At 42.5% G+C, this 22,785-nt stretch overlaps 1 protein-coding gene across 2 annotated transcripts; it reads left to right on the top strand.

Moving 5' to 3' along the window:
• Positions 1 to 432: 432 nt before the first annotated feature.
• On the top strand, positions 433 to 21,688 carry MTF1 (metal regulatory transcription factor 1). 2 transcript variants are annotated; one of them, XM_072885137.1, is made up of 11 exons: positions 433 to 452; positions 879 to 1,343; positions 8,115 to 8,353; positions 8,776 to 8,907; positions 9,453 to 9,526; positions 10,052 to 10,185; positions 10,999 to 11,076; positions 12,105 to 12,207; positions 12,773 to 13,329; positions 14,269 to 14,335; positions 15,378 to 21,688. In XM_072885137.1, the coding sequence occupies exons 2-11, from the start codon at positions 930 to 932 to the stop codon at positions 15,764 to 15,766; spliced, it is 2,187 nt and encodes a 728-aa protein (XP_072741238.1). In that variant the 5' UTR covers positions 433 to 452; positions 879 to 929; the 3' UTR covers positions 15,767 to 21,688. The 2 variants fall into 2 exon arrangements, with proteins under 2 accessions (XP_072741238.1, XP_072741236.1); XM_072885135.1 differs by having other exon boundaries at positions 436 to 519.
• Positions 21,689 to 22,785: the final 1,097 nt, after the last annotated feature.

Below are 22,785 nucleotides of genomic sequence, written 5' to 3'. Positions count from 1 at the left end.
TTGTGTGCTCTGCCTTCAACGTGTGCCAATTACGGAAGAAATGGCTATTTTTTTCTATCGCGTAACTGTGTTTCGATGCTATAAATCTATTTTACACGGGCTGTGGTGCGCGTGCGGCGTCTCCTGCGCTGCAGTGGCTGCCAGGCTGGGCCACGGCCTTCGCGGCCCGGGCCCGACGCGGGGCCTGTCGCTCTGGCACGGCCGCCCCCGTTTCCTTTCCCTTCTGGCGCTGCTGGCGCTCCTTCCGCGCTCCTTCCCTGCTCGGGGGCGATTTCGCTCCGTGTCCGCACCGCAGCAGCAGAAGCCGCTCGGGGCAGGCGGCGGCGCGAACGGCCGCTGCGAGCCGCGCCGAGTGCGCAGGCGCGGCCCCGCCCCCGCCTCGCAGCCCCTTCCCGCGAGGCCCCGCGGTGGGCGCGGCGCTCCCGTCGGGCTGTGCGCGGCCGGAAGCGGAAGTGAGTGTGCTGGTAATCATGGTGCCGCTGGGGTGGGGAAGGAGGTGCCGCCGCTGCCGGGAGCTCGGTGAGCGCGGCGGGGCCGGCTGGAGGGCGGTGGGGCTGCGTCTCGGCGCCCGGGCTGGGGGGCGGTGAGGTCTGGCGCAGCCCTGGTAGCGGCTCTCGGCGGGGCCGCGCGGCAGTATGGGGCCGGGCCGGGCGGGGGTAGCGCCGCGCTCAGGGAGGGGACGCTTTCCCCGGGCCGCGGCGCACGGCCCGGCACCCCCTCCGCCACCGCCCGCCCTGAGCCTGGCTGGGCGGCCGGGGCCGCGGGGCCCCTGCCCGGCCGCGCGGCGCTGCGCCTGCGAGCGGAGCGGGGGCCCGGCCCGGCCCGGCCCGGCCGGGGCAGAGCCGCCTGACCCCCCGCCGCCCGCCCTTCTGTTGCAGATGAGTCGTTACGGTCTAACTTCACGATGTCGCACTGAGAGGCGGTGAGCCATGGGGGAGAACAGTCCTGAAGGCAACGTTATCTACTATGAAGTGGAGGAAGACGATTTAACCCAAGATGACAATATGATGAGGTTTGCTGATAAGAACGGGCTGGTTTCTTCATCGTCTGGGACGGTCTATGACAGGACAACTGTTCTCATAGAGCAAGACCACAGCGTACTGGAAGATGATGAGGATGAAGGACAGTGTGGTGATCACTTGCCTTTTTTACCAGAGGGTCATGAAGAAGGATTTCATTTAATAGCAGATCATGAAGGAATGTCCCAGGGTTATGTGCAACATATTATTTCTCCAGATCAGATTCATCTAACCATAAATCCTGGTTCAACTCCTATGCCAAGAAATATCGAAGGAGCAACGCTCACTTTGCAGTCTGAATGCCCGGAAACCAAGCTTAAAGAAGTAAGTAGTTAAATGTGATTCTGAATTTTATGCTTATTGTGAGTCCTTTTCACCTGGTGATCTTAAATGCTTTGAAAATGCGTTTTTCTAAAGCTGTTTGACAGAAGGCAGACAGAAGCCTCCCTTGTTCTTAAAGGTTACTGTATAGTGGAGTGAATTACGCTCCGTTAAATCTGCTGTTACTTTTAGTGATAGTAATGCTTTGTGCTGATAGGCATAACCGTTTCCCACAGTCACGTAGTGGATCAGCAGCAAAGCTGCGAGTGTCATCAGTTTTCACTCATATCCTGCTGCTTTCTTGTGAAGCAGCCAGGAAGCACTTTTTGACATGCGACAACACACTAGAGAGCAGGAGAATACGGTACTGAAATTGTGTTTATATTAGTAGCGTATGTGATTTTAGTGGTCTTTTATTTTTCTTTTGGTTGGACAATTATTTCCTGAGTTCAGAGATAACTAAAAAGAACATGAACTCAGTTATTTTGTGGTCAACCACATTCTTGAGAAAAGCGCATCCGAGTTACAGGCTAAATTCCAGACTCTTGGCAGTAGCTAAAGTATGAAACTGAGGATGCCAAACTTAAAATTGCTTGTAGCTTTATTGTGTCACTCGCAGGGAAACTGTGAGAAGAAAATAAGGGAAACTTTGGAGTACCTTCTGCTGTACTTTGAAAGCTTAAGTCAGCTTACATCTTTAAAATGGTGATTCCTTGTAATTCTGTTTCCCTAATGAATGCTACTGGCACGCAAAGCAGTGAGGGCCTGTACAGACTGACTTGGGATTCTTGCTTTTTAGGTGCAAAAGCAATGCAAAGTTGACTGAAATACCAATGCAGTGACAACTTTGTGCTCCTTTTTTGGCCTTTCTGAGTTAAATACGGGATGATCTAGATAAGCGTCTGTGCTAGTATCAGTGGTAGTAGTATCAACTACTTGTGTAACTGATATTCAGTGTAAGAGAATTGCAGAAACAAGCTCTTGCTGAGAGAGGAAGCTGGGTTTGAATGCTCTGAATAATTTAGATTAGTGGGGAACCTTCATTATTGCTTGCTCGGCAGTGAGGAAATGGGGCTGTAGGAGGTCAGCCTTGCAACTAGTTATGAAACTTCTGGACTGAGGTTTGTTCAATAAGCCCATTTAAGTCTAAGAAACTCCTTTTGCTCCGTTGTTATTCATATTAGCAGCTGCTGTATCCTGCCTTCTTAGCTGCTAAAATACTTAATTTTTGTATGCCAGTCATATTAGTACTTTCTTTTCTTTTTATAGGATAATCAGCTTGCAATCTGCAGTGTCCGAGAACAGTGTGTACTAGCTAAACAGGTGTTGGTGACTGCACATGCAATTAAACTGGTTTTATTTCTTCACCCCTCCTTTTTAAAAAAGGCTTGTAAGACCTGGAATTCCCTAATGAAATCCTTTATCTGAATTTATTTTCCAACTCTTGAATGGAAATGGCGGGGGGAGTTACACTATAATTTCAGTGCAGTAGAAATCAGCCCTAAGCATATGTGACACTCTTCCATCTCGTAAAACCCTTTGTCCTGCTGTTTCTAATGCTTGATAAGTTGTTTGGAGATGGGGAGGGGAAGGCCCTAACACCCCTGAACATTTGGCTCATCTCTCAAAGTCAGCAGTCCAATTCTTTGGTACTTCCAAAACATCTGTAGCAGTTCTAATACTTGAGATAACTTTTTGAAGTCTTAAATTTTCAGGTCAGTCTTGGACATTTATGAAGCAAACGAGGGGTTTATGCTTCATTAATTACCTTTAACTTCATTTTCTTATATTATACTTCTCTCACTATAATTCTGCCTGTAAGAATAAATGTGATATAGTCTTCTATTTCAAATTCATTAATTTTTTTGTTCAATGATGACAGAAAAAATAGCAATTTAAGGGGAATCTCATACACTCAAGGTGAGTTGAAGTTAAATGAAGTAGTTTAAGTAGACTTTGGCACAGTGTGTCAGGCTCAGCTTTTGCCAGTTGTGTTGATTATTGGACAGTTAGTTCCTACTTCTTAGGTAAATGCTTAATTAATGCTCTTCTAGCTTCCCTCTGGTGCATCTCCTCAGGAGAGACAGCACACTGTCCTTTGCAAAAAGCATACGTGATGCAGCCACAGCCTTTATCTTCAAAGCAACTTGTTTCTGTACGCCATCTATCCTAGCCATCTGTGGTTTCTCCTGTTGCTGCCATGTTTCTTTTTTGTTGTTGCTTGCATATGGCAATGGTCTTGAGTACGTGCTGCTGTAACTGTGAGTCTTTCATGGTCAATATCTACATAATTTTATGTGTATAATCAGTGCTTATTTGATGTGCTAATGTGAAAAGAGAATTAAATCCTTTGCTGCTTTACAGAAAGTTTTATTTTGCTTAGAACATGGTGGTAGTATCGCTTCTGTCTGCAGTATCCTTCTCAGAATAATTTGTGAAATAAAGATTTGGTCTTTGAGAAAGGGGGTAGCACTGCAAGGCCTTTGTCATAGGTCAGGCCATTAAGCTGGAAGTGGTACTGCCATCTTCCTTAAATATGTGCATTAGCAGCTAGGAGCCAAATCCGTAATCTATAATTAATATTATCCTTTTCTTTGACTTTCTAGACCTAAATGTAAACACGTAGAAAGCTTCACAGAACTGTAATCCTCACTTGATTTTTAGGTAGTTCATGCCTGTGTCAAATCCCTTGTTTATTATGGGAAGTACTGTGGAGAATGTCCTGTAATGCAGTATGTAAAGTGTTAATTTCCAGCTGCCTTAAAACTCTTAACAGGGAACACTTACTTCAGTACTGATACATAAATTGTACTGAATCTGATGATCCCTGGTGAAGATAATGTACCCCTTCTCCTCTAATAAAATATACTTTCTGACCTAGTGTCTGTGTTTTATCGGTCTATGCTCTTGTGTTTTGGCTGACTCAACATAACCAAACTTCTTAATTATGTTGTAACTGTATCATAATGCTTGGATATTTATTGATAACTTTTACCCGATTTGAACTATAAATTAAGGGCAAGTTGCTTTACAGTGGAATTACTGTTTCCTTCTCTGTATGGTGCTTCTTATAATGCTAACTGACTAGACAAAAATGTGAAGACCTCCAAAATCTCTTCCTCTTCAAGTTACTGTTGGTCCTATCGTCCAGATCATTTGTTCAACTTAAACACTTGATGTTTTTCATCTTTCTTCTTTTTACTATCTTGTACAAAATCAAGGGAGAATCAGATGCAGACATTAACAGCTGGTTTTGGTGTAGCACACCACTTCCATTGCTTTAGCACACTTGTATTTCTTGACTAGCAGATCTACAGTAAGTTAAATGCTTTATAATAAACCATGGATCACAGGAGGAGAAGGATTTGGCAGGAATTTGCCCTGTATTGTGAATTTCATGGTAGTCTGGCAAGTCATGAGTCCAAAAGGACATTTTCCCACATGTTCTGATATGATTTCATCACCTTTCCTGTACTTAGGGCAGCCTAGGTAACTAGTGTCTATAGAAATAAAGAGGAAACAGTGTATCTTAAATAAAATACAGTATCAGAATAAATTGAATTAATATCTCCCAACTAGCTTTTTTTTTTTTAGATTATTTAAAGCTGTTATAGTGAAGTGTAGAGTAGGTTCTATTCCCCGTCCCTTTTATAAAAAAAAAAACAACCAAAAAGCCACGAACAAATACACGGTCTCTCTTGTTAGATGGGAATGTAGTGAGGATTGGAAGAAGTGGCACTTCAGCAGGGCAAGATATTTTGAAAAAGGAAAAGTTTTTGGGTTTTGGCAGTAAGGCTCCTGAACTGTAGTTTTTAATAAGCCCCTTATGGGTAACTTTCTCTCAATCTTACTGGCACAAAATGCTTTTTTATACTTGTTCTTTTGCCATCCTCTGTAACTTCTTTCTGCTATCCTTTCCTCCCCTACTGTATTTTGCAAGAGCTAAGTATTTTTTATGGTAGTTACAATTCTGTGGGATAATGTTGCTTCTCATCTGTCATGTGAAATTAGAAGAGCATGGAGAACTAGTTCCTGGATATGTAATTGTCTGTTCAAGTCTGCATTTGAGAGTAAAGTTTCTCCCTGGATTAATCGAGTAGTAAGATAAGTGTTGATAATAAATAGCGTGGAAAACTCATCTCCATTTAGCAATATGCTGCTAGCATCAACTATATCTAAGAGGCAGGAACTGAATTCAGTACTAGCCAAATGAAAACTACTGCTAGTTATTTTATAGTTGTCTTATGGCTTTCTAGGTTTATAGTTACAGTACTTCTATGCTCCATGTAAGGATCTCTTGTATGTCTAACCTGCTTTAATATTCTCCAAATACTAAGGTTTTATCAAAGGAAGGCGAAGGTAGATGCCAGCCTATTGTTGTGGCATCAACAAGAGGCTGCAGACTGAGACCACACAAGAGATTACTCAGCTCCTATACACTCAGATTTTATAACGCTTTCTTAAAGGGGTCCTACTGGCAATTTTGTCCCCTACAAAATAGGGGGGAAGTGACTGAGAGACTATTTATTTCTCTTTCCTTATGGAGGGCCAACTAGAACCCAAATTATACCTGGTATGAGTTTGTGCCAGGGCACTGTATGACCACAGTGCTTCCTGGGACGCTGTTGGGATGATGCGTTTAGTTAACTGCAATCCCTGCCCGTACGGAAGAGCTCGTTTCCTGGGTTACCCTTATTCTAGAGGTGATCTTCTGGACAGGCAGAGCCTGGGCCTTAGTTACCCGGTTGTTACAGCCCTGAAATGCATACCTTAGTGCATTAGACCCTTGTTCTGTTATGAAGGCCTTAAACCTGTATATCAAGAGAGGGGAGTGAAAGCATGCAATGAAATATCCTTTGGGTGCCTCAGTTCTCAGGTGCTTCATGTAGGATCTAGTAGGCATGCTCTTAAGAGGAAATGCTGAGTGCATGTGGCTCAAATTGACACCGTGAAGGGCTGTTACTTGGACTATTTGAGAAACAAAACCTGGAGGTGTGTACCTTCCTTTGGACCTTATAGCACTGATACGGTCTCCAACAGTACCAACAGCTGTTGGCATAAGAAATAATGTGTTCCTGATCCCCTCAGCTCTCCTTATTCTTGTGCCATTGTAGTACATCAATGGGAATCGATTTTTGGACAAAATACATATGTGTTTGAGAGCCATTTACAGATCTCGTAGTGATTTTACTGAGGGTCCATTGTTTCTTTCATTTATGTGATATTACACAAAGCATTAATCAGTTATTTTATAGAAGGATTAAAAAATATTCAGTCCTTGATTAGGCACACCAAGAACGATGTGTTTTTGGTGTTACTCCTACTTAACACATCTACCTCAATTCCCATTATTCTGAGGAGCATGACTTCAAATAAAGTGATTTTTATACTTACCTGACAATAGGTCAAGGAATCCCATGTTATTCTGTTCTCAGCTTCCAAGCCATGGTAGTAAAAAAAAAAAAAAAGTGTTTATCAAATGCTATTTTCTGATGAGTGTATATAAAGAAAAAAGAACAGTTGTTGAGTCATGGGATGGGTAGAAACCCATAAATGTCACACATTGGTTACGTATAGGTTTGTCTGGTTCTCCTGGTATCAACCCCCAATTCAGTATCTCCGTTTTTGAAGACAGTCTGCAGCCTTTTCTAAGCAATACTACTAGGTACTGTGAGATAGGTGCTTTGTGCCTTGGAGAAGAAGGAAATTGCTGGCTATATTACCCTCCTGACTAGTTGTTAGAATATGAAATCTGCAAGTTTCTGCTCCTCTGTTGTGAGTTTGCATTACCTTTCTAAACATTTCCAAATCAATGGAAATACTTTTGGAATACTCTGCTGCTTCTTGCCTGTCAACCATCAAGTCCTCTCTTGGGCTCCATAATCACTTTTAGATGTTAAGGTTTCTCAACTGTGACAGTCAAATAAAAGCCATCAGTCTGATAATGTCGAAGATAAATTTATTCAAGCATGTCAGATGGCTTATTCCTTCTACTTCACAAGAGGGAATGGGATTTAACTAAGCGTTATGACTTGCACGCTGGAAGCTTCTACATGGTCTCTTTCTGCCTGTTGCAGAAGCTGGGAAGGCTACCAAATCTAGTTCAATATGGAATTGTTTCCTGGTGATCTAGATAGCTAAGAAATCTGTAACACTTGCCTTTTGATGTAAAGCACCTTGTTTGATTCGTTACACTTCAGACACTGACTACTTAAGTAAACACAGGAGAAGAACAAAGCACAATGAAGGCTGCTTTTGAAAGTGAAGTAATAAATGGACTGATGGTTAGACCATAGGAGACGCTGAAAAGTGTAGTTCTCATTCAAGGTGTTAATGGGAATTCAGCATACAGGGCAGTGCGTTTGAGGGTCAGGTTGTGAAAGTACATTTTCCCCTGTCTTCCTCCTCTGTAAATAAGTAGCTCTGCTAGAAGCACCTGCGTGGAATGTAGGTGCTACATATGGGAATAGCAGGTAGGTTTGTTAGCCTCTCAGTGTCTTTTCCAACTATTTTATCAGATTTTTTCCTTTTTTCCTCTCTTCTATTAGATTACTATTCTTCTATAAGGTCAGCCTGCTTTCCAGTGTGTGCCACTCCTTCCTCACATAGTGCAGCAGAAATATTAAGTTATCTGATAATTAAACAGAAATTTTTTTTTTTGCCTTTTGGGGTGAAAATCTATTCCATTGTCTTTGATGTTTAACTGCAGTTCTACCCTGTCTGGATTCCAGAAATGCTTACAAATTATTAAGTATGCAGCATTTTGTCTCTTAGGTTAAGAGATACCAGTGCACCTTTGAGGGCTGTCCACGCACCTATAGCACTGCCGGAAACCTGCGCACTCACCAAAAGACACATCGTGGGGAGTACACTTTTGTCTGCAATCAGGAAGGCTGTGGCAAAGCCTTTCTTACCTCCTACAGCCTCAAAATCCATGTTCGAGTGCACACTAAGGAAAAGCCGTTTGAATGTGATGTGCAAGGCTGTGAAAAGGCATTCAATACACTGTACAGGTAGGAAGTCTCTGCCTATTTCTCTTGCAGATGTGGCTGTTGCTGTTTTGCAGGTTGCATCTACCTTTTGTTTGTGTCTGAATACAATTGTTATGCTTCTTCCAGGTACAGATATGAACATAAACCCCACAAAATGTGTAAGTGCTATACCAACAGTAGGATGACAGAACCTATGATGACATACTTAGCTTATTTATATTACAATAGTATTGAAGATGGTGCACAGACACAAGGAATTCTCAGATTTGCTTGAGGACTTTGGAAGTGATAACATTTATTTTCATAAGCTAGTTACCTTCAATTCAGAATATGTTTAGCCTTTGATCCTATCCTACACGTCGGAATGGATGGCTTGCTTGCCTCAGGTAGGGGCCGTCTCATACTACAGGTCATAAGAGGGATTTTTTTGGCATGCTTTTTAGGTTGAAAGCACATCAGAGGCTTCACACAGGGAAAACATTTAACTGTGAATCAGAAGGCTGCAGTAAATACTTCACAACGCACAGTGACCTGAGGAAGCACATTCGAACACACACAGGAGAAAAGCCATTTCGGTAAGTTGCTGGATGGCAATTTTTACTTCTGTGGGACTTCTGTAGTGGGCCACCTGTGCCAAAAGGCAGCTGTTCGTGTCCTGTGAAAAGCTATTCTCATGAGAAAAGTGCAAGCGGCTAGCATTTGAGCATGTCTGTTCTAGAGCTCCCTCAGTTGCCTGTAAAAGTAGATGAAATGACTGTCTTCAAAGACAAGAATAGTCAAGCTGGTTTTTTAAACGTAAATGTGTGCCATGATGAGCATGTTTTTAAAACATATTGCTGCTTCTCTGCTGTGATGCAGTGTTTATTCCATGAAGGAGTGTCGTGTCGTCCCCCTCCCCCCTCTAATGCTGACTTCGTGCTTGAATTTTAAAGTCCTGTTTGGATCCCTCCTTTAGTCTGTGTAGCGTGCATAGCAGCTCTTGGGAGATACCTGATTACTAACACAGATTAGCATTAGGCCTGCTTTTCAGAGTCCTGGGACTATTGCAAAGCGTGATCTAAGGTTGTAACTAATGCATCAAAGAAGCCTGATGCTAACTCTTCTCTGATGCCTCATTCAGGTGTGAGCATGACGGCTGTGGAAAGGCTTTTGCTGCAAGCCACCACCTTAAAACACATGTTAGGACACATACTGGTAAGTCCCAAGGGTTTGTTTTTTATTTAATTGAGTTTATTCGGTTTATACTAACTCTCAGAATCCTAGTATGTGTTTATACTTACATATAATATGCGGGTGACACCAAGCTGAGTGATGCAGTTGATACACTTGGAAAGGATGCCATCCAAAGGGACCTTGACAAGCTGGAGGAGCACACCCATGTGAAGCTCATGAAGTTCAACAAGGCCAAGTGCTAACTCCTGCACCTGGATCAGGGCAATCCCCAATATTCCATTTATGCTTGATGGGTCTTGAATTTCATGAGCGTATTTCACAAATGTATCAGTAATGATGCATAAAAATTAAATGTTGTGTTCTTGTGTCAGTTCATGTAGTAAAATGGAAGCTTTTATCTGCAAGACTCCAAAGAATTCTGAATGCATGAGGTGGCATTGAACTATCATGTTTGTACAAAATATTATTACTCTCCTAGGTGCTTTAAAAGTATGTGTCTGATATAATGTTTCTAAGTCTGTTATATGTGTTTTGTGCTGCCTGTAGGGGAGAAACCCTTCTTCTGTCCCAGTAATGGCTGTGAGAAGACTTTTAGTACACAGTATAGTCTCAAGAGTCACATGAAAGGTCATGAGAAAGGACATTCGTATAATGCACTTCCCAATAACAATGTATCTGAGGTTAGTAGTGCTTCTTCGTAATGCTTTGGTGTTAGATGGAGATAAAACCATACTTTGGAGAAGAAATTATTTGGTCTGTAGCTTGTTCTAAAGGTATAACATTTAAGGCTGGGACTTTCAAAGGGAATTGTAACTACTTGGTGCCCCGTCTCGCATGAAGAAACCCACGGGTGCCTCTTTTGAACCAAGAATTCAATTTCAATTCTGAAATTTCTGGCATTCAGGGTGGCAGTGTAGGGTTTATTCTCATATGCTGTGCTTACAGTGTGCTGATAGTAAATGGTGGCATCAGTATTTCTGAAACTTCTAGTGTGGTATTTGGTTACCAAGTTTTACTTAAAAAAGCAAATCTAAATTTTTCTATTTTTTTAATCACATTAATGCTTGGGCTACTGCTGCTTTGAGTGCCACGTACTGACACAAGTTTATAGGCAATTATATATATTATCATGCTTTCCTTGTAGATTCTTATGTTTTAATCAATACTATGTAATATGTGTGTGAAGTAAAATAAATACTGTTAAGGTTTAAATTTTTTATTTTCTATAGGCTGATTTGTTCCTGTGGTAATTAAAATTCTAGGTTATTTAATTTTTTTGAAGTGATGTGAAAGAGATGTTAAGAATCCTTGATAGCTACTAAATATCCTTTGCTTAGTAATATTGCTCCTTTGATTTTGGAACTGAGACTTGGGTCACATATAGGTAAAAAAAATTATGTGTAGACAGAATTCTGTGGACTCTAAAAAGTAATTTAAGACACTCTGACACTATTTTTTTAATCTAGAACTCAATTTCTTTTTCTTCTTTACAGGATACAAGCCACTCACTTTGTCTGAGTGACTTAAGCCTCATATCAACAGATTCAGAATTGCGGGAGAACTCTAATCCAGTGAGTTACTGTTACTGTAATTTGAGTTCTGCTTTTTCCTGGCTTGTCCTGTCAACTAGGACACAGCAGATTAGACACGTGTGGCTGGTGGCTTCTGTTTCGCTTGTTCAGGCCTCTGGCATGCTCTACTTCAGGCTTTCATTTCGCTAGTGGAGGTGGTGTACTCTTTCACAGAATAAGTGACTTTGGATAGAATTGTTTTAGATGTACTGAATACTGCTTTTTTGTGTGTCCTGTGGCAGTTTGCAGGAAGCTCTCTCTTGACAAAAACTGTATGTTTCTTACACACCCTATTGAGCCTGTAAATATGACATTATTGCTGTCCTTTTTGGAATGTTGGAACAAAAAATAAACATTCCTGTCTAAAAGCAGAATAACTGAGTGAGAGAGAGATTTTCCTCCAAAATATGCAGTGCTTAATTCAACCTGTTTTTAAAGGCTCTGCATCTGATTTTACCGTAATAATGTTCTTGCTTATTGATAACTGTTGACGGAGCTGAAACTTTACATAGAGGAATATTATATAATGTTGAGACTGTGTCATTCTTTTGTGCTTCGATGTGGAAGCAGTAGGCAGCTTTTTAATATATTCTGTCCCTAGAGCAGTGTGGGTCACAGTAGTGCATAGCCCAGGATATAATCTAAGTGGAGGTCTTTTGTTTCTGCTCCAGAAAAGGCTTCACAAACAGCCAAGAACAAATTAATATCTGTTTTTGTTTCTAACAGAGTATTACAAGAAATAAGCGTTAAACAAAGTGTGGATGCAGAAGGATATATTTTACTTTTGAAGGACTTATTTTTGTAAGGATTTGCTCATTATGTGTTGGTAAATTTGATTGTGGGTGATAAAAACTAAGTGTCATTTTATACTAGGTAAGGGAAATATGTTGCCTTTCCTGAAGGGGGCTGGTTAATTGGAGAGGTATTTCTGACATTCATATGCTGCTTGACTGGGATTTGTGCAAAGTTTACGGAGACCTGAGATATAACATTATCTGATGTCTTCCTCTTTATTTTCTGTTTGCCAGACACATGGACAAGACCTTAGCACAATCTCACCAGCAAGCATCTTTGAGTCTATGTTTCAGAGCCCAGATCATACTGCAAATCAGGATGACTCTCAGCAGACAGGTAAAAATTGTGTCTGCACTATCCCCCTCTACATGCATGTACTTAATTCGGCATTTCAGACTGAAGATTACTGCCCCGCATAACTCCAAGTAGCAAACGGAACTTTAACTTCAGTGTTGCAGTTCTTTTGTGTTGGAAATGCATTGTATTCACAGACGAGTAACACTCAGGCGGTGACAGGGGAACTGACCGAGTATTTACAGTGCGTTGTCATACTATGCTGACATTGATGCTCTTGGACTTTCCACATAAGCGTTGTTTTCAAGCTTCCTCTCTCGAAGTAGCTGTACAAACCCGCTGATAGAAAGGCTTCTTAGAGAGAGCTAATGAGGCTGATCAGCTTGTGTGTAGTATTCAGTGTTACCGGCTTCCTGAATTTAGACCTACTTTTAGATTTCACTGTTTAGCGTTACATGTTTTTGATCACTAGTCTGAAGATGTGAAAGTGGTAATGCCTTACTTAGCAAAAATCCATCAGCTAGCTGATAAGGTCAGTGAAAAAGTTGTTTATTCAGATCTTATGAGAACTGATGTATTTATATTTTTTCTTTGCTTCTTTTGGCAGCTGCCTTGATTGAAGGTTTTAACGGCCATGCAGACTCAGTCACTGCTGTTCCGCCTTCTGCAGGAGACTCAGCACCGTTGTCTCTTCCACTTGTACTGCAGCTTGGCATCTCTGAGCCTTCGCATTCAGCACTACAAGCCTCAGCAGCACCTGCTGCTCCCTCCTCCATAGGAACCAGCTCACAGCAAGCTGCATTTGGAAATCCTGCAACTGTTTTACAATCCCCAGAAGTGCCTGTTCCTCACAGCACACAGTTTGCAGCCAGTCACCAAGACTTCCTGCAGCACACTCAGACACCGCCACAGCCCATTGTACAAGGACTTTCAGTGGTTGCTGGGGCATCTGCCCCAACAGGATCAAGTGCCACTGAGCCCTTGCCAGCTGTAGTTCAGACTGTGCCTGTTGGTGCGAACTCTGTTCTGACCAGTAATCCAACTATAACAATTACTCCTTCTCAGAGCACCGCTATTCTGCAGTCCAGCATTGTCATGGGAGAGCAAAACTTACAATGGATCTTAAATGGTGCCACTGGTTCTCCACAAAGCCAAGAACAAATGGTTAGTACGTCCAGCACGGCTTTGAAACAGCTTGAACCATCTCTCTTCCTCCTAGAGCCCTTGCTTTTGAAAAGGAAGGGGGTCAAACCTGTAATTGTAAGATACAAACCAGGATGCAGTATCGTATAATGCCTATCATGTTAATGTGTATAAACGTGTCGCCAATGCAGCCCCTAAAATAGATAAAGAAATAAATAGAAAATATAGAGAAATCCAGGGTGCAGAAAAATCTTGCTTTCTTCTTTTGCCCAGCGACAGACTTCTCACAGCAGGTATCAGCTTGGTTTATCCACGACAGTGCACGACATGTCCTGAGAATATATGTGGGTTTTAATCTATTACTTCTGACAAGTAGAAGCACAAAAAAACTTTGTAAAGTTTGTGTTAGACATTTTGTTATCTGTCTCTTCCTAATTTAGCCTGATAAAGATAATGAAAAGTTTTCTGGGAAAACAGAATGTTTCTGGTTCTCCAGTAAATCTGGATAGCTGAGACTTCAAGTGTTTTATCTGTAAGAATACTATTGCCATCTTTAGACTTTCTCAGTTGCAAATGGTCAAGAGCGAATGGCAGCAGGTACAAGCAGTATGAGCAAGCAGAGCAGTTTTTTAAGAATTCAGTCAATCAGTTGTCAAAAACCACAAGCTGTGTTAGCAAGCATGTAGTGGGGAGGGCAATTACTCCCCATCTTTAGGACTACTGAAATAATACTCTGAGTTTTGGGATAGCCAGAACATAGCCCAGAACCAAACTGTTACATTTTTTTATTAGTTTTCCTGTGTGTTCCTTTTGGAATGTGTGTATGGCTGTTTCTAAACACCTGATTTTTGGAATGTGTGTATGGCTGTTTTCTAAACACCTGATTGCAGGTGTTTAGAATTTGAACAATAGAAATTTGATTGGAATCAACTCATGCTTTTTTCTTTTTTTTCTTTAAAGCCACAAGTTCCAAAAGTAGTAGAAAAGGTTTTTTTTACCACTGCATTACCAGTAGCTGGCAACACAGGTAAGCTTGACACTGAACTTGTTTTTCTGTCTTTCTCTGTTTGTAGTACTGCTAGCTTGACCAGGATTTGTGGTGATTTTATTGCTTGCAGAAATGTTGAAGACAATCCTTTCATTTTTTTTTTTGCCTTCCTGAGGTGTTTTAAGTGCAGTCTGCTGTAGACTTGTAGGTTTGTGCTGAGATCTGTCCTGTAGTAGTTTCTCTAACAACTTGTAAGATAATCAGGTTCCCAGATCAGATCCAGTATTCATAAAAATGGTATTTTAATGGAACTTATTAGAAGAATAAAAGACAGAAATGCAAGGACATAATTTGTTTTTTCTTCTTTTAAATGAAGATATGAAACAGGAAGTAAACTAGTAAACTTAATCAGTTCTTTAGCAATTGTTTTTGGTAAGCACTATCTGTGAGATTCATCAAGATGATACACAACTGTAGGAGTTCTGTTCCATAACATGATTCCTACACAGTGTTATTGTATTGCAAAGATGAATCAATCAGAGTCAAGAGCGATCAGGTAAGTTTAAAACTTAAATTTTAAAAAAGAATGGAAGCCAGGCAAGTAGAGCAGTGTAGGAAGAGTGAGGAGGAAGCACGAGAAGCAAGATGGGAGAGGAAAGCAGACTATAGAAAATGAACAGGAAAATACCTGTGTTGGTGTCAAGGAGTAGAATCACTGGTGTAATGTTGTATCATCATCTTCAAAGATTGGTGAGTAGGGACTGGGGCATTTGAATGCCGCTCTTTATTGGATTTTATGCTGTAAAAGTTACAGTGGTTGTCAGAAGAGACATACTGTGCTGTGTAAAAAATTTAGATCAGACTTCTAATGCCTGGGTTCAACCTAGACAGGTTGCTCATCAGCAGAGAGTACCTGCCACTTTTTTCTTATTTATCATCTGCTAGGGGTATTCATTGTGCTTGAACATAGTAACACGTAATCTCTGCTGCAAGGTGCATACAGTCTAATTTAAAAAAGATTGTCTCTCCCTGCTGTGAAATTATGTAGTTCCATTGTGTTTTGTCTTTGTTTCACCTTCAGGAAACCCTGTTCAGCAGATTGGTCTCAGTGTTCCTGTCATTATTATAAAGCAGGAGGAGGCCTGCCAGTGTCAGTGTGCCTGCCGAGACTCAGCCAAGGACAAAGCCACCATTAAGAAGGAATGTTCCTCACCTGATTCAAAAGCTTTGGAGCAGCCAGCTCCCCAGCTGCAGCCTCAGACCTTTCCTTCCTCTTCCCCTTCGCCTTCGTGTGGGCAGAGCAGTCAGATAGTTAACCCTTCAGACTCACAGACTGAAACATTAAGTGCCATGGATGTATCGGACTTCCTGTCCCTCCAAAGCCCTGAAACCCCATCTAATATAATTCCAATCGAAGCACTACTGCAGGGTGAGGAAGAAATTGGTTTGAATAGCAGCTTCTCTAAGTGAAGATGTTCCAGATTTTCCTTTGCACCTGGAGGGTAAAACCCTTCTCCTTAGAAGCAGAAACTGAAGGATCAATTCTTTTTCCTTCCTCTTTGGAAGTTTTGTGGCTTATTTCTGCTTCACAGATGTCATCTTAGTCACGTCCCAGGTACATCCATCTTTGAGAATCTATCTAAAAAAAGAAAAGGAAAAAAAAAAGAAAAAGCTAAGTTATATATGAACTGTTTTGGCTGCACTGTCTGTCACTTTTGCTTGTCATATGTGAACACAGAAGTTAAGGTTACTCGTGTGCAAAAAGATTTTAAAAAGAAAAAGGGGGGTTAGTTTGTCTCCAATTGCACATCACTTATGTTTGGGATTAAGGTACTGGCAGTGAGTGGGTCTTTGTTACAACTCCTTGGGTCTATAATTTTCTTCTCTTATGTCTGATACTAACCATGCACTATAAGGGGAGCCCAGGAAAGGAATTTGCTGTAGTAGAAAATGGGATTATTGTAGAAGGTGATTTATCTGCAATTTTATTGGAATGTGATTGTCACATCACTGAGTTGGGAGCTGATACCTGGGTTTGCTTTGTACTAATGCTGTTACTAAAGCCTACAGAAATTTTAGGGAGTTTATTTCAGTAGAGCACAATCACCTTGTGCTCCTGTTAGATCTGTTAATTTAATTTCATTAGGACTTAAAAGTGTGGTGGCAGACACACTGTTTCACAATGTGGAAACCCAGTCGGAGCCCCTGCTTACTCAGGCTCGAGTCTGTTTTCTTTGCCTCTCTTTGAAGGATGCAGTGAGTCCCAGATGTAGTCAGATTGGTGCCTGCTGCTCTTTTGATTTATTTGGCTCTGTTCAGAAACAAGTCATCTTCTTAACCCCCGCGACTGTTTAATCAGGAGCATGGTGCCTTTGCTGGTTACTCTCATCTTTAGTCAAGAGCAACTCTAGGAAAATTTGCAGAATGATTCAACATAAATTCAGTTTGAATTCAGTGAGTCTATCCTTCAGCTGTCTGTAAATGCTTCCTTTTTTTCTGTTAAGCTATATAATTTCTGCCTGAATCTGCCTCCAACCTACTGCAATGCCAGCTTTTTGTGCACGGGGCTATTTCTTGACTAAAAGATGTTACACAACGTAGTAGTTTTTCATATCAAACTGAAAGTCTATATTCTAACCTACTCAGGGTAAATAAAACACAACCCCCCCTTCCACCAAAAAGCCTGTAATGTTGCAATAAATGCAGTCTCATTCTAAATGGTTTATTTATGCTGCATTATTTTAAAAGATGTAATTTTATAGTGTTTTATCCATCTTTCTGGCTTTGGCTGTCTTTTTGTGTTAAAGGAAAGAATATTAAATAGTCTTTATTGAGTTTACAGTGTTGTCATTAGTGAGATACAAAGATAATGACTGTAAGCCAATTAACGTGGAGTGTCTCTGCACACTAAATTTAGGAATGCAAACTCCCGGTGGATAGAGATCTTTCACTCTTTGTATTTGATCAAAGCTGCTCTTTGTACCTGCTGGGGGGAGAATTGTATGAGTGCAGCCAGACCTCCCCAGGATACCGGATGATTAGCAGGTTTTTTAACCCTCTCGTGACATGCTCTGTGTAGCCTTACCAACACCGCTGTCACAGTCTTAGCTGAGACAGTGGCTTAAGCGATCTCGCGTTCTATTCCCTTGCGAATCCGCTGCCACAGCACAGGTGGAAATGGGCTGAAGGGAACTGGCTTTTTCACCTCTCTGACAACTTGCTGCCAGTTGTTAAGTGCAGACGGGTTGAACTGTCCTGTTAGGGCGAACGTGAGGGAGGAGAGGCTGTGCAAAGAATGCTTTGTGCTTGGGAAGCGTCGCGTCGCTCTACTAGGGCAGAGTGCTCTGTTTTGGTAATTGCAGTGACGAGCTTGGGGGCACCAGCTGAACTGGAAACACGCTAATTGTGTTTCCTCTCTGTGCGTGTTGGCACACGTTGCAGTGCTGTGCAGTGCTGTCGCAGCGGGGATGTGGGTCCTGCAGCAATAAGGTTTGCATCCACGAAATGCAGATTAACGAAGCATTTTATGTTTTGTTCTTGTAATGGTAATCCCTAGAGGGCAGTGAGATGGTGGCCCCCTTGGTTTTTCTCCTACAGCTTAATTTTGTGATGCAGTTTGGTTGCACGGCAGCAAGAACTGCTTTGAACACAAAAGAAGTCGTCTCAAGCCTCTGTGGCTGGGACTTGTCCTCACAGGGGTGAGTCTCCTGCCAGCTCTCTTGCGTAGAGCTCCGCTTTGGAGGAGTGTGAGCGGTGCCTGGAGCTGCGTGGGGGGTCCCCCAGGGCACAGGCCGCTTGCAAGGGGCCTTGCCCCTTTCCTGTGGCGTAGTGTGGCAGTGGTGTTTGAGGGTGAGTGGATGTACGCGTGTGTGCATGGGAGAGAGTCTGCTAATGCGGGAGCACATAGATTCCCCTGGAGTTGCGGGGTTTTCTCTGATGGGGACAAGGGTACCAGATGTGGCCCGAAATGTGACAGCTGGGGGATTTAGCAACCTCTTCTGAGCCTTTCCGTCCTTCAGGGAAGCATTTTTCCATGCTACTTTTGCTACTCGTGACTTAGTCCACCTAAAACATGCTTCTGGTCAGACCAGATAGCATCTTCAGAAACTCCTTTGTGACAGAAATGAGTAGAATAATCTACCAAAGGCTTTGAAATCAGAAGCTAATTTAGAAATGTGGTGCTTGGCAGCCGTGAGGTGCTGCATGCATCCTTTCTGAGTGGGTGTCAGAGGTTAACCTCTCCGCTGTTTTCTCTTCACAGCTACTGTTTCTATTGGTGTGTTCTAGGAAAAGCAATGTGTTCCAAATTTATGCTGACTTTTAGGTGCATTGGGTTTGCCGTTACCCTCTTGTATGTGCATCAGGCAGGGTGCAATTTAGGTGAAACTAATTAGAGCTCGTAATGAGGCAAGAGCAGCGTGATTCTGTGAATGCACAGGCCGCTGCACCATGGACTGTGCATCCCACCCGCTTGCGTTGTACAGATGTCTGCTTTTGTTGTTTAATCATTGGTCTGCTTTCCAGAGTGTTCCATGCCGCATGTATCTGATACGTTTCACAGTGAACATTTGCATCGTCCCCAGTGCTGTGTGATCAAACGTTGTACTGCCGGGGTGGTCACTAACACGCTTGGATGGGAGGAGATCCGTGAGCAGCTGGCAAGAGAGGGCAGTCGCAGCAAAGCCCTGAGATTCCTTCCTCAGTGCCAGAGGATTTTCTGTCCTTCTCCCCTTGTCGCCCCAGCATTTAGCATATTCACAAGGACATTTCTAATAAAGGGGGGGTTTCTACCATTGTAGATCTGGTAAGACATTGGATTCCCAGAAGGGGGCATGTTCTGTCAATACGCTGGAGCCTCAGAACAGCGTGCCCTCCCTCTGCAAAATCTGCATTTCACAAACCCCTCTAATGATCAGTCAGAGAGCAAAACTGCACTGCTCTGGATCGTTCTGTGTTAAAGGTTTTGCTGTTTTGTGGCTCATGGGGATTTACTTGGTTGCTTACAGTTTCTAGATGGGTGCAGAAGCTTAAACATGTAGAATGTGTCTAATTACCAATGTCGGTAGTTCTAGTCACCAAGCAGTGACCCAAGCGAGCAGACTTGGCCTGCAGTTGAAGGCTGTAGAAGTTGCTTTTCATGCTTGTAGACGGTAGAGGGATGGAAAATCGGCACTGTTTAAATGCTGGTACTGAATCGTATAGAACAAAGTACGAATTGGGCACTTCTTTAATGCTGACTGTGTCCAGAAAGACTAGTTCGCAGAACCTCATACAGGTATCTAAAATGCACTTTAGGTTATTTTTTCTTTAACCCAATTGCTGCAATTTCTTTTGTATATACTTTCACAAAGTTTATTTTTGCTCTGAGTAAAAGTTAACAGGGGTGTGCAAAGATGAGCACTTAACTTGGTGCAATACTTGTAGCTAAAGATCATTGTCCCATGTGGTCAGTCTGTCTGTGTCTGTCTAACAATATATATAGTAGCTAGCTCAGTGACATAGTGCCCTTCCCTGTCTATACCCAAGAGAAATTATGCATCATTAGCAAACGTCCAATCTATGCAAATACTCCACTGAGAGCACTGTGCTTCAGCAGGCCTTTTCTCTCACGCTTTCTGGTGGGCTGCTAGTCACTTCTGTTGGACACAGCTGTGTTCCTTGGCGTCTGTCCTTTCTCCTTTGTCCTCTGCTCTGTTCTGCCAGATGAGTATGAACAGAAGTGACAAGCTGTTCTGAAACAGGCATGTTGCACCTTTAAAATTTGTCTTCGAGATAATTTTTGATGTCATGTTATCTGCCTTACTTCATGGAGGATGGCACTTCTGCAGTCGTCCCAGATACTGGTTTTGCAACTGCAGCAACACTGTTAAACTGTTTACAGTACTCTTCCTGCACCGATTATAAATAAGGCTTGAGAACAAACTTACGACTGGCCTGTTGGTTGTGGAAGTGCTGGGGGAGAGTAGCTAAGGCGTAATTGACCTTGGAGCTGATTGGAGATGAAAAGCTGTTCCTGATTTGGGGGGAGCACAGCTGGCAACTGAAGCGAGGGGCAGCCAGGTCTGTGATGTGGAGCAGGCAGGGTCTTGGTGTCACGTTCTTTGTTCTGCTGCTGGCTGGCTGTGAGACCTCGGGCAAGTCACCTAACTTCTCCGTGCCTCCATTTCCTCCCTGTGAAATGAGGACAATGAAGCTTGTCTTTGTAAAATGCTTCAAGATCTATGGGTGAAAAGTCCTTGGCATTAGTGATCTGACCTAGCTGGGCAGAACTGTTTGAGTCAATTTGGACTGTAAGGCAAAAAAAAAAAAAAGAGCATGTCTTTAATAAACCCTACAAGTTTCTGATTGCATAGTTTTTAATTGGTACACTATTTTTTCCGTAACATATTTTGGAAACAATGTCAAGTTTTTATAAATGTTACCTGTAGTTGATACTCATGGACAGGGCTGAACTTTTAACTTTTTTGCGTCTTGTCTTGGTATATATCCTATGTTCTAGAGGTTGGATTCTGTGTCTGCACTGAGAAATGCAAATTAAACTGGATATTTATGTAGTAGTGTACATAGTCTAAGTGTGTGTCTTCTTGGAACTAGTTTAAAAATCCCACACCATGCTTTTGGTGGTGTGCAAGCTGGCCAAAATTTGGTTCATTATGCAGTGTACACTTTCTCAAATAAATGCAGTTTCTACTTTTTCTTACAAGAAGTTTTTTTCATATGATCTTTTTCAGCAAAATCAAGGGTATGTTTTTGCAGTACCGTAGTTACAGTAGCTGGTATTTCTTGCTGTGTAGCTTTGTGTCCTTCCACTTGCTTACTGAACCGGAGCGATCTGTCTGACCCCTGTTTGGAGAGAGAGTTGTAGTTGCAGTTCTATTTCACACAGACCAGCGTCAGCGTGGTGGGCAGGGATGCGCAAACCTTGAGCCTGGTTAGCTACCGAAGCAGTCTTCAGCATGGACAGCGGTGTAATGGTCAAACCGGGAAGTCTAGGAGAACCGTAGATTGTCTACTTACTGCTTTTGTTTTGTTTGACACGTACGGGGAGCCGGGCAGTGGGCTTGGAGATGACAAAATGAAAGAACCCCAGTTTTTCAAGAATGTGTGTATGGTATTAAAGGAATTTATTTAACTATGAAACATGGGAACAAATGTGCTTACATTGAGCAATGTGAATATGTTAGTTACAGGTACAGTACTTCCAAAGGAAGAGCATCTCCAAAACCCAAAAAAGAGTAAATATGAATTTGTATTTTTTGAAGAATGTAAAATGTGAAATAATGGTGTTTGCTTAATTGCTCATTTTGTATGAAGTTAATATTGTACTTTGAAATATCTGCAAAGAAGTGGAAATTAACTTTTTTGGAACTGAAAGCAATATTAATACTAATGGAATCCTAATTAAATGCTTATTTAAACATTGTGTTACAATAGTCTTTCCTCAGAGTATTTATAAACTATTTGGGAGATGAGCGTGAGGATCCTTCCCCTACCCCCTTAGGATGGGTCAGGACACGAAGGTATTTCCAAATCCTGACAGACAACAGCGTTTGCCTTAGCAGACGCCTCCCTCCCCCCCGAACAATGACCTTCACTCGGGTGTGGGCAAGAGTTAGAGTAGATGTTGTGAATCTACAATTCTTCTTCATTTTTGAGAATGGTTTCATGCAAACACCAGCTGTGTTGAACGCAGGTACCACCATGCCAAATGCCAGTAAGGCACTCTGAGCCAGCCGAAGCTGCAGGGGAAGTGAGAAAGGCAAAATTTCCTGTGGTAAAGATGGTAGTTTTAGTATGTAAAACCTTGAAAGCGGGGATGCTAAGTACTTTACAATAAAGAGGATAGAAACTTTGGGGAAAGCTAGTGCCAATAAGGAAAATGGACTGACTCTCCAAGCCAAATAAATCAAGCTTTCAGTGTAGCAAAACATTTCCATGGGGCAAAAACCCCACCCCAAGGGCTGAAGGGCATCTCCCAAGCCCAGACCTGCAGGCTGGGCCGGCTGTAGTTCGTTCGTACCTCTCGGATCACGCATCTACAACTTCAGGGTTGTGGTTATCATCGGAGATTGAGTTGCTACCCACAAAACAATGCACAGCTTTCGTGCTCCTCCAGCCCTTCTCAAATCAAGTCAGCCGTTAACGAGTCCTGATCTCGTTAGGTCACGGCAAGAGCCAACGCGTGGGACGCGCGGATGCAGTTGGGCTGAAGGCTGTGCCTCCTCCAGTACGAAGCAGATAAGCTCTACGCAGGCAGGGGGGATGAGACACAGACTAAGCCAATATTGCTTTATTTTAAAGTGCAAATTGAGTAAGATAAGATATCAGTGCAACAAGAGAAAGCAAAGTCCAAGGCCCCAGCCACGGGAATCGGCCGTATTCACTGGCGTATCCCCCGTCGGGCTCTCCCCCGGCACCAACTAGGAAGACTTCTTCAGAGCGAGAGCCTTCGGGCCCTTCGTGCTCCCACCGCGGCCCCCGCCGGGACG

The sequence above is a fragment of the Ciconia boyciana genome, chromosome 21 (genome assembly GCF_034638445.1).
Source record: "Ciconia boyciana chromosome 21, ASM3463844v1, whole genome shotgun sequence".
NCBI classification, from domain to species: domain Eukaryota; kingdom Metazoa; phylum Chordata; class Aves; order Ciconiiformes; family Ciconiidae; genus Ciconia; species Ciconia boyciana.
This window is presented reverse-complemented; position numbering and strand designations above follow the sequence as displayed.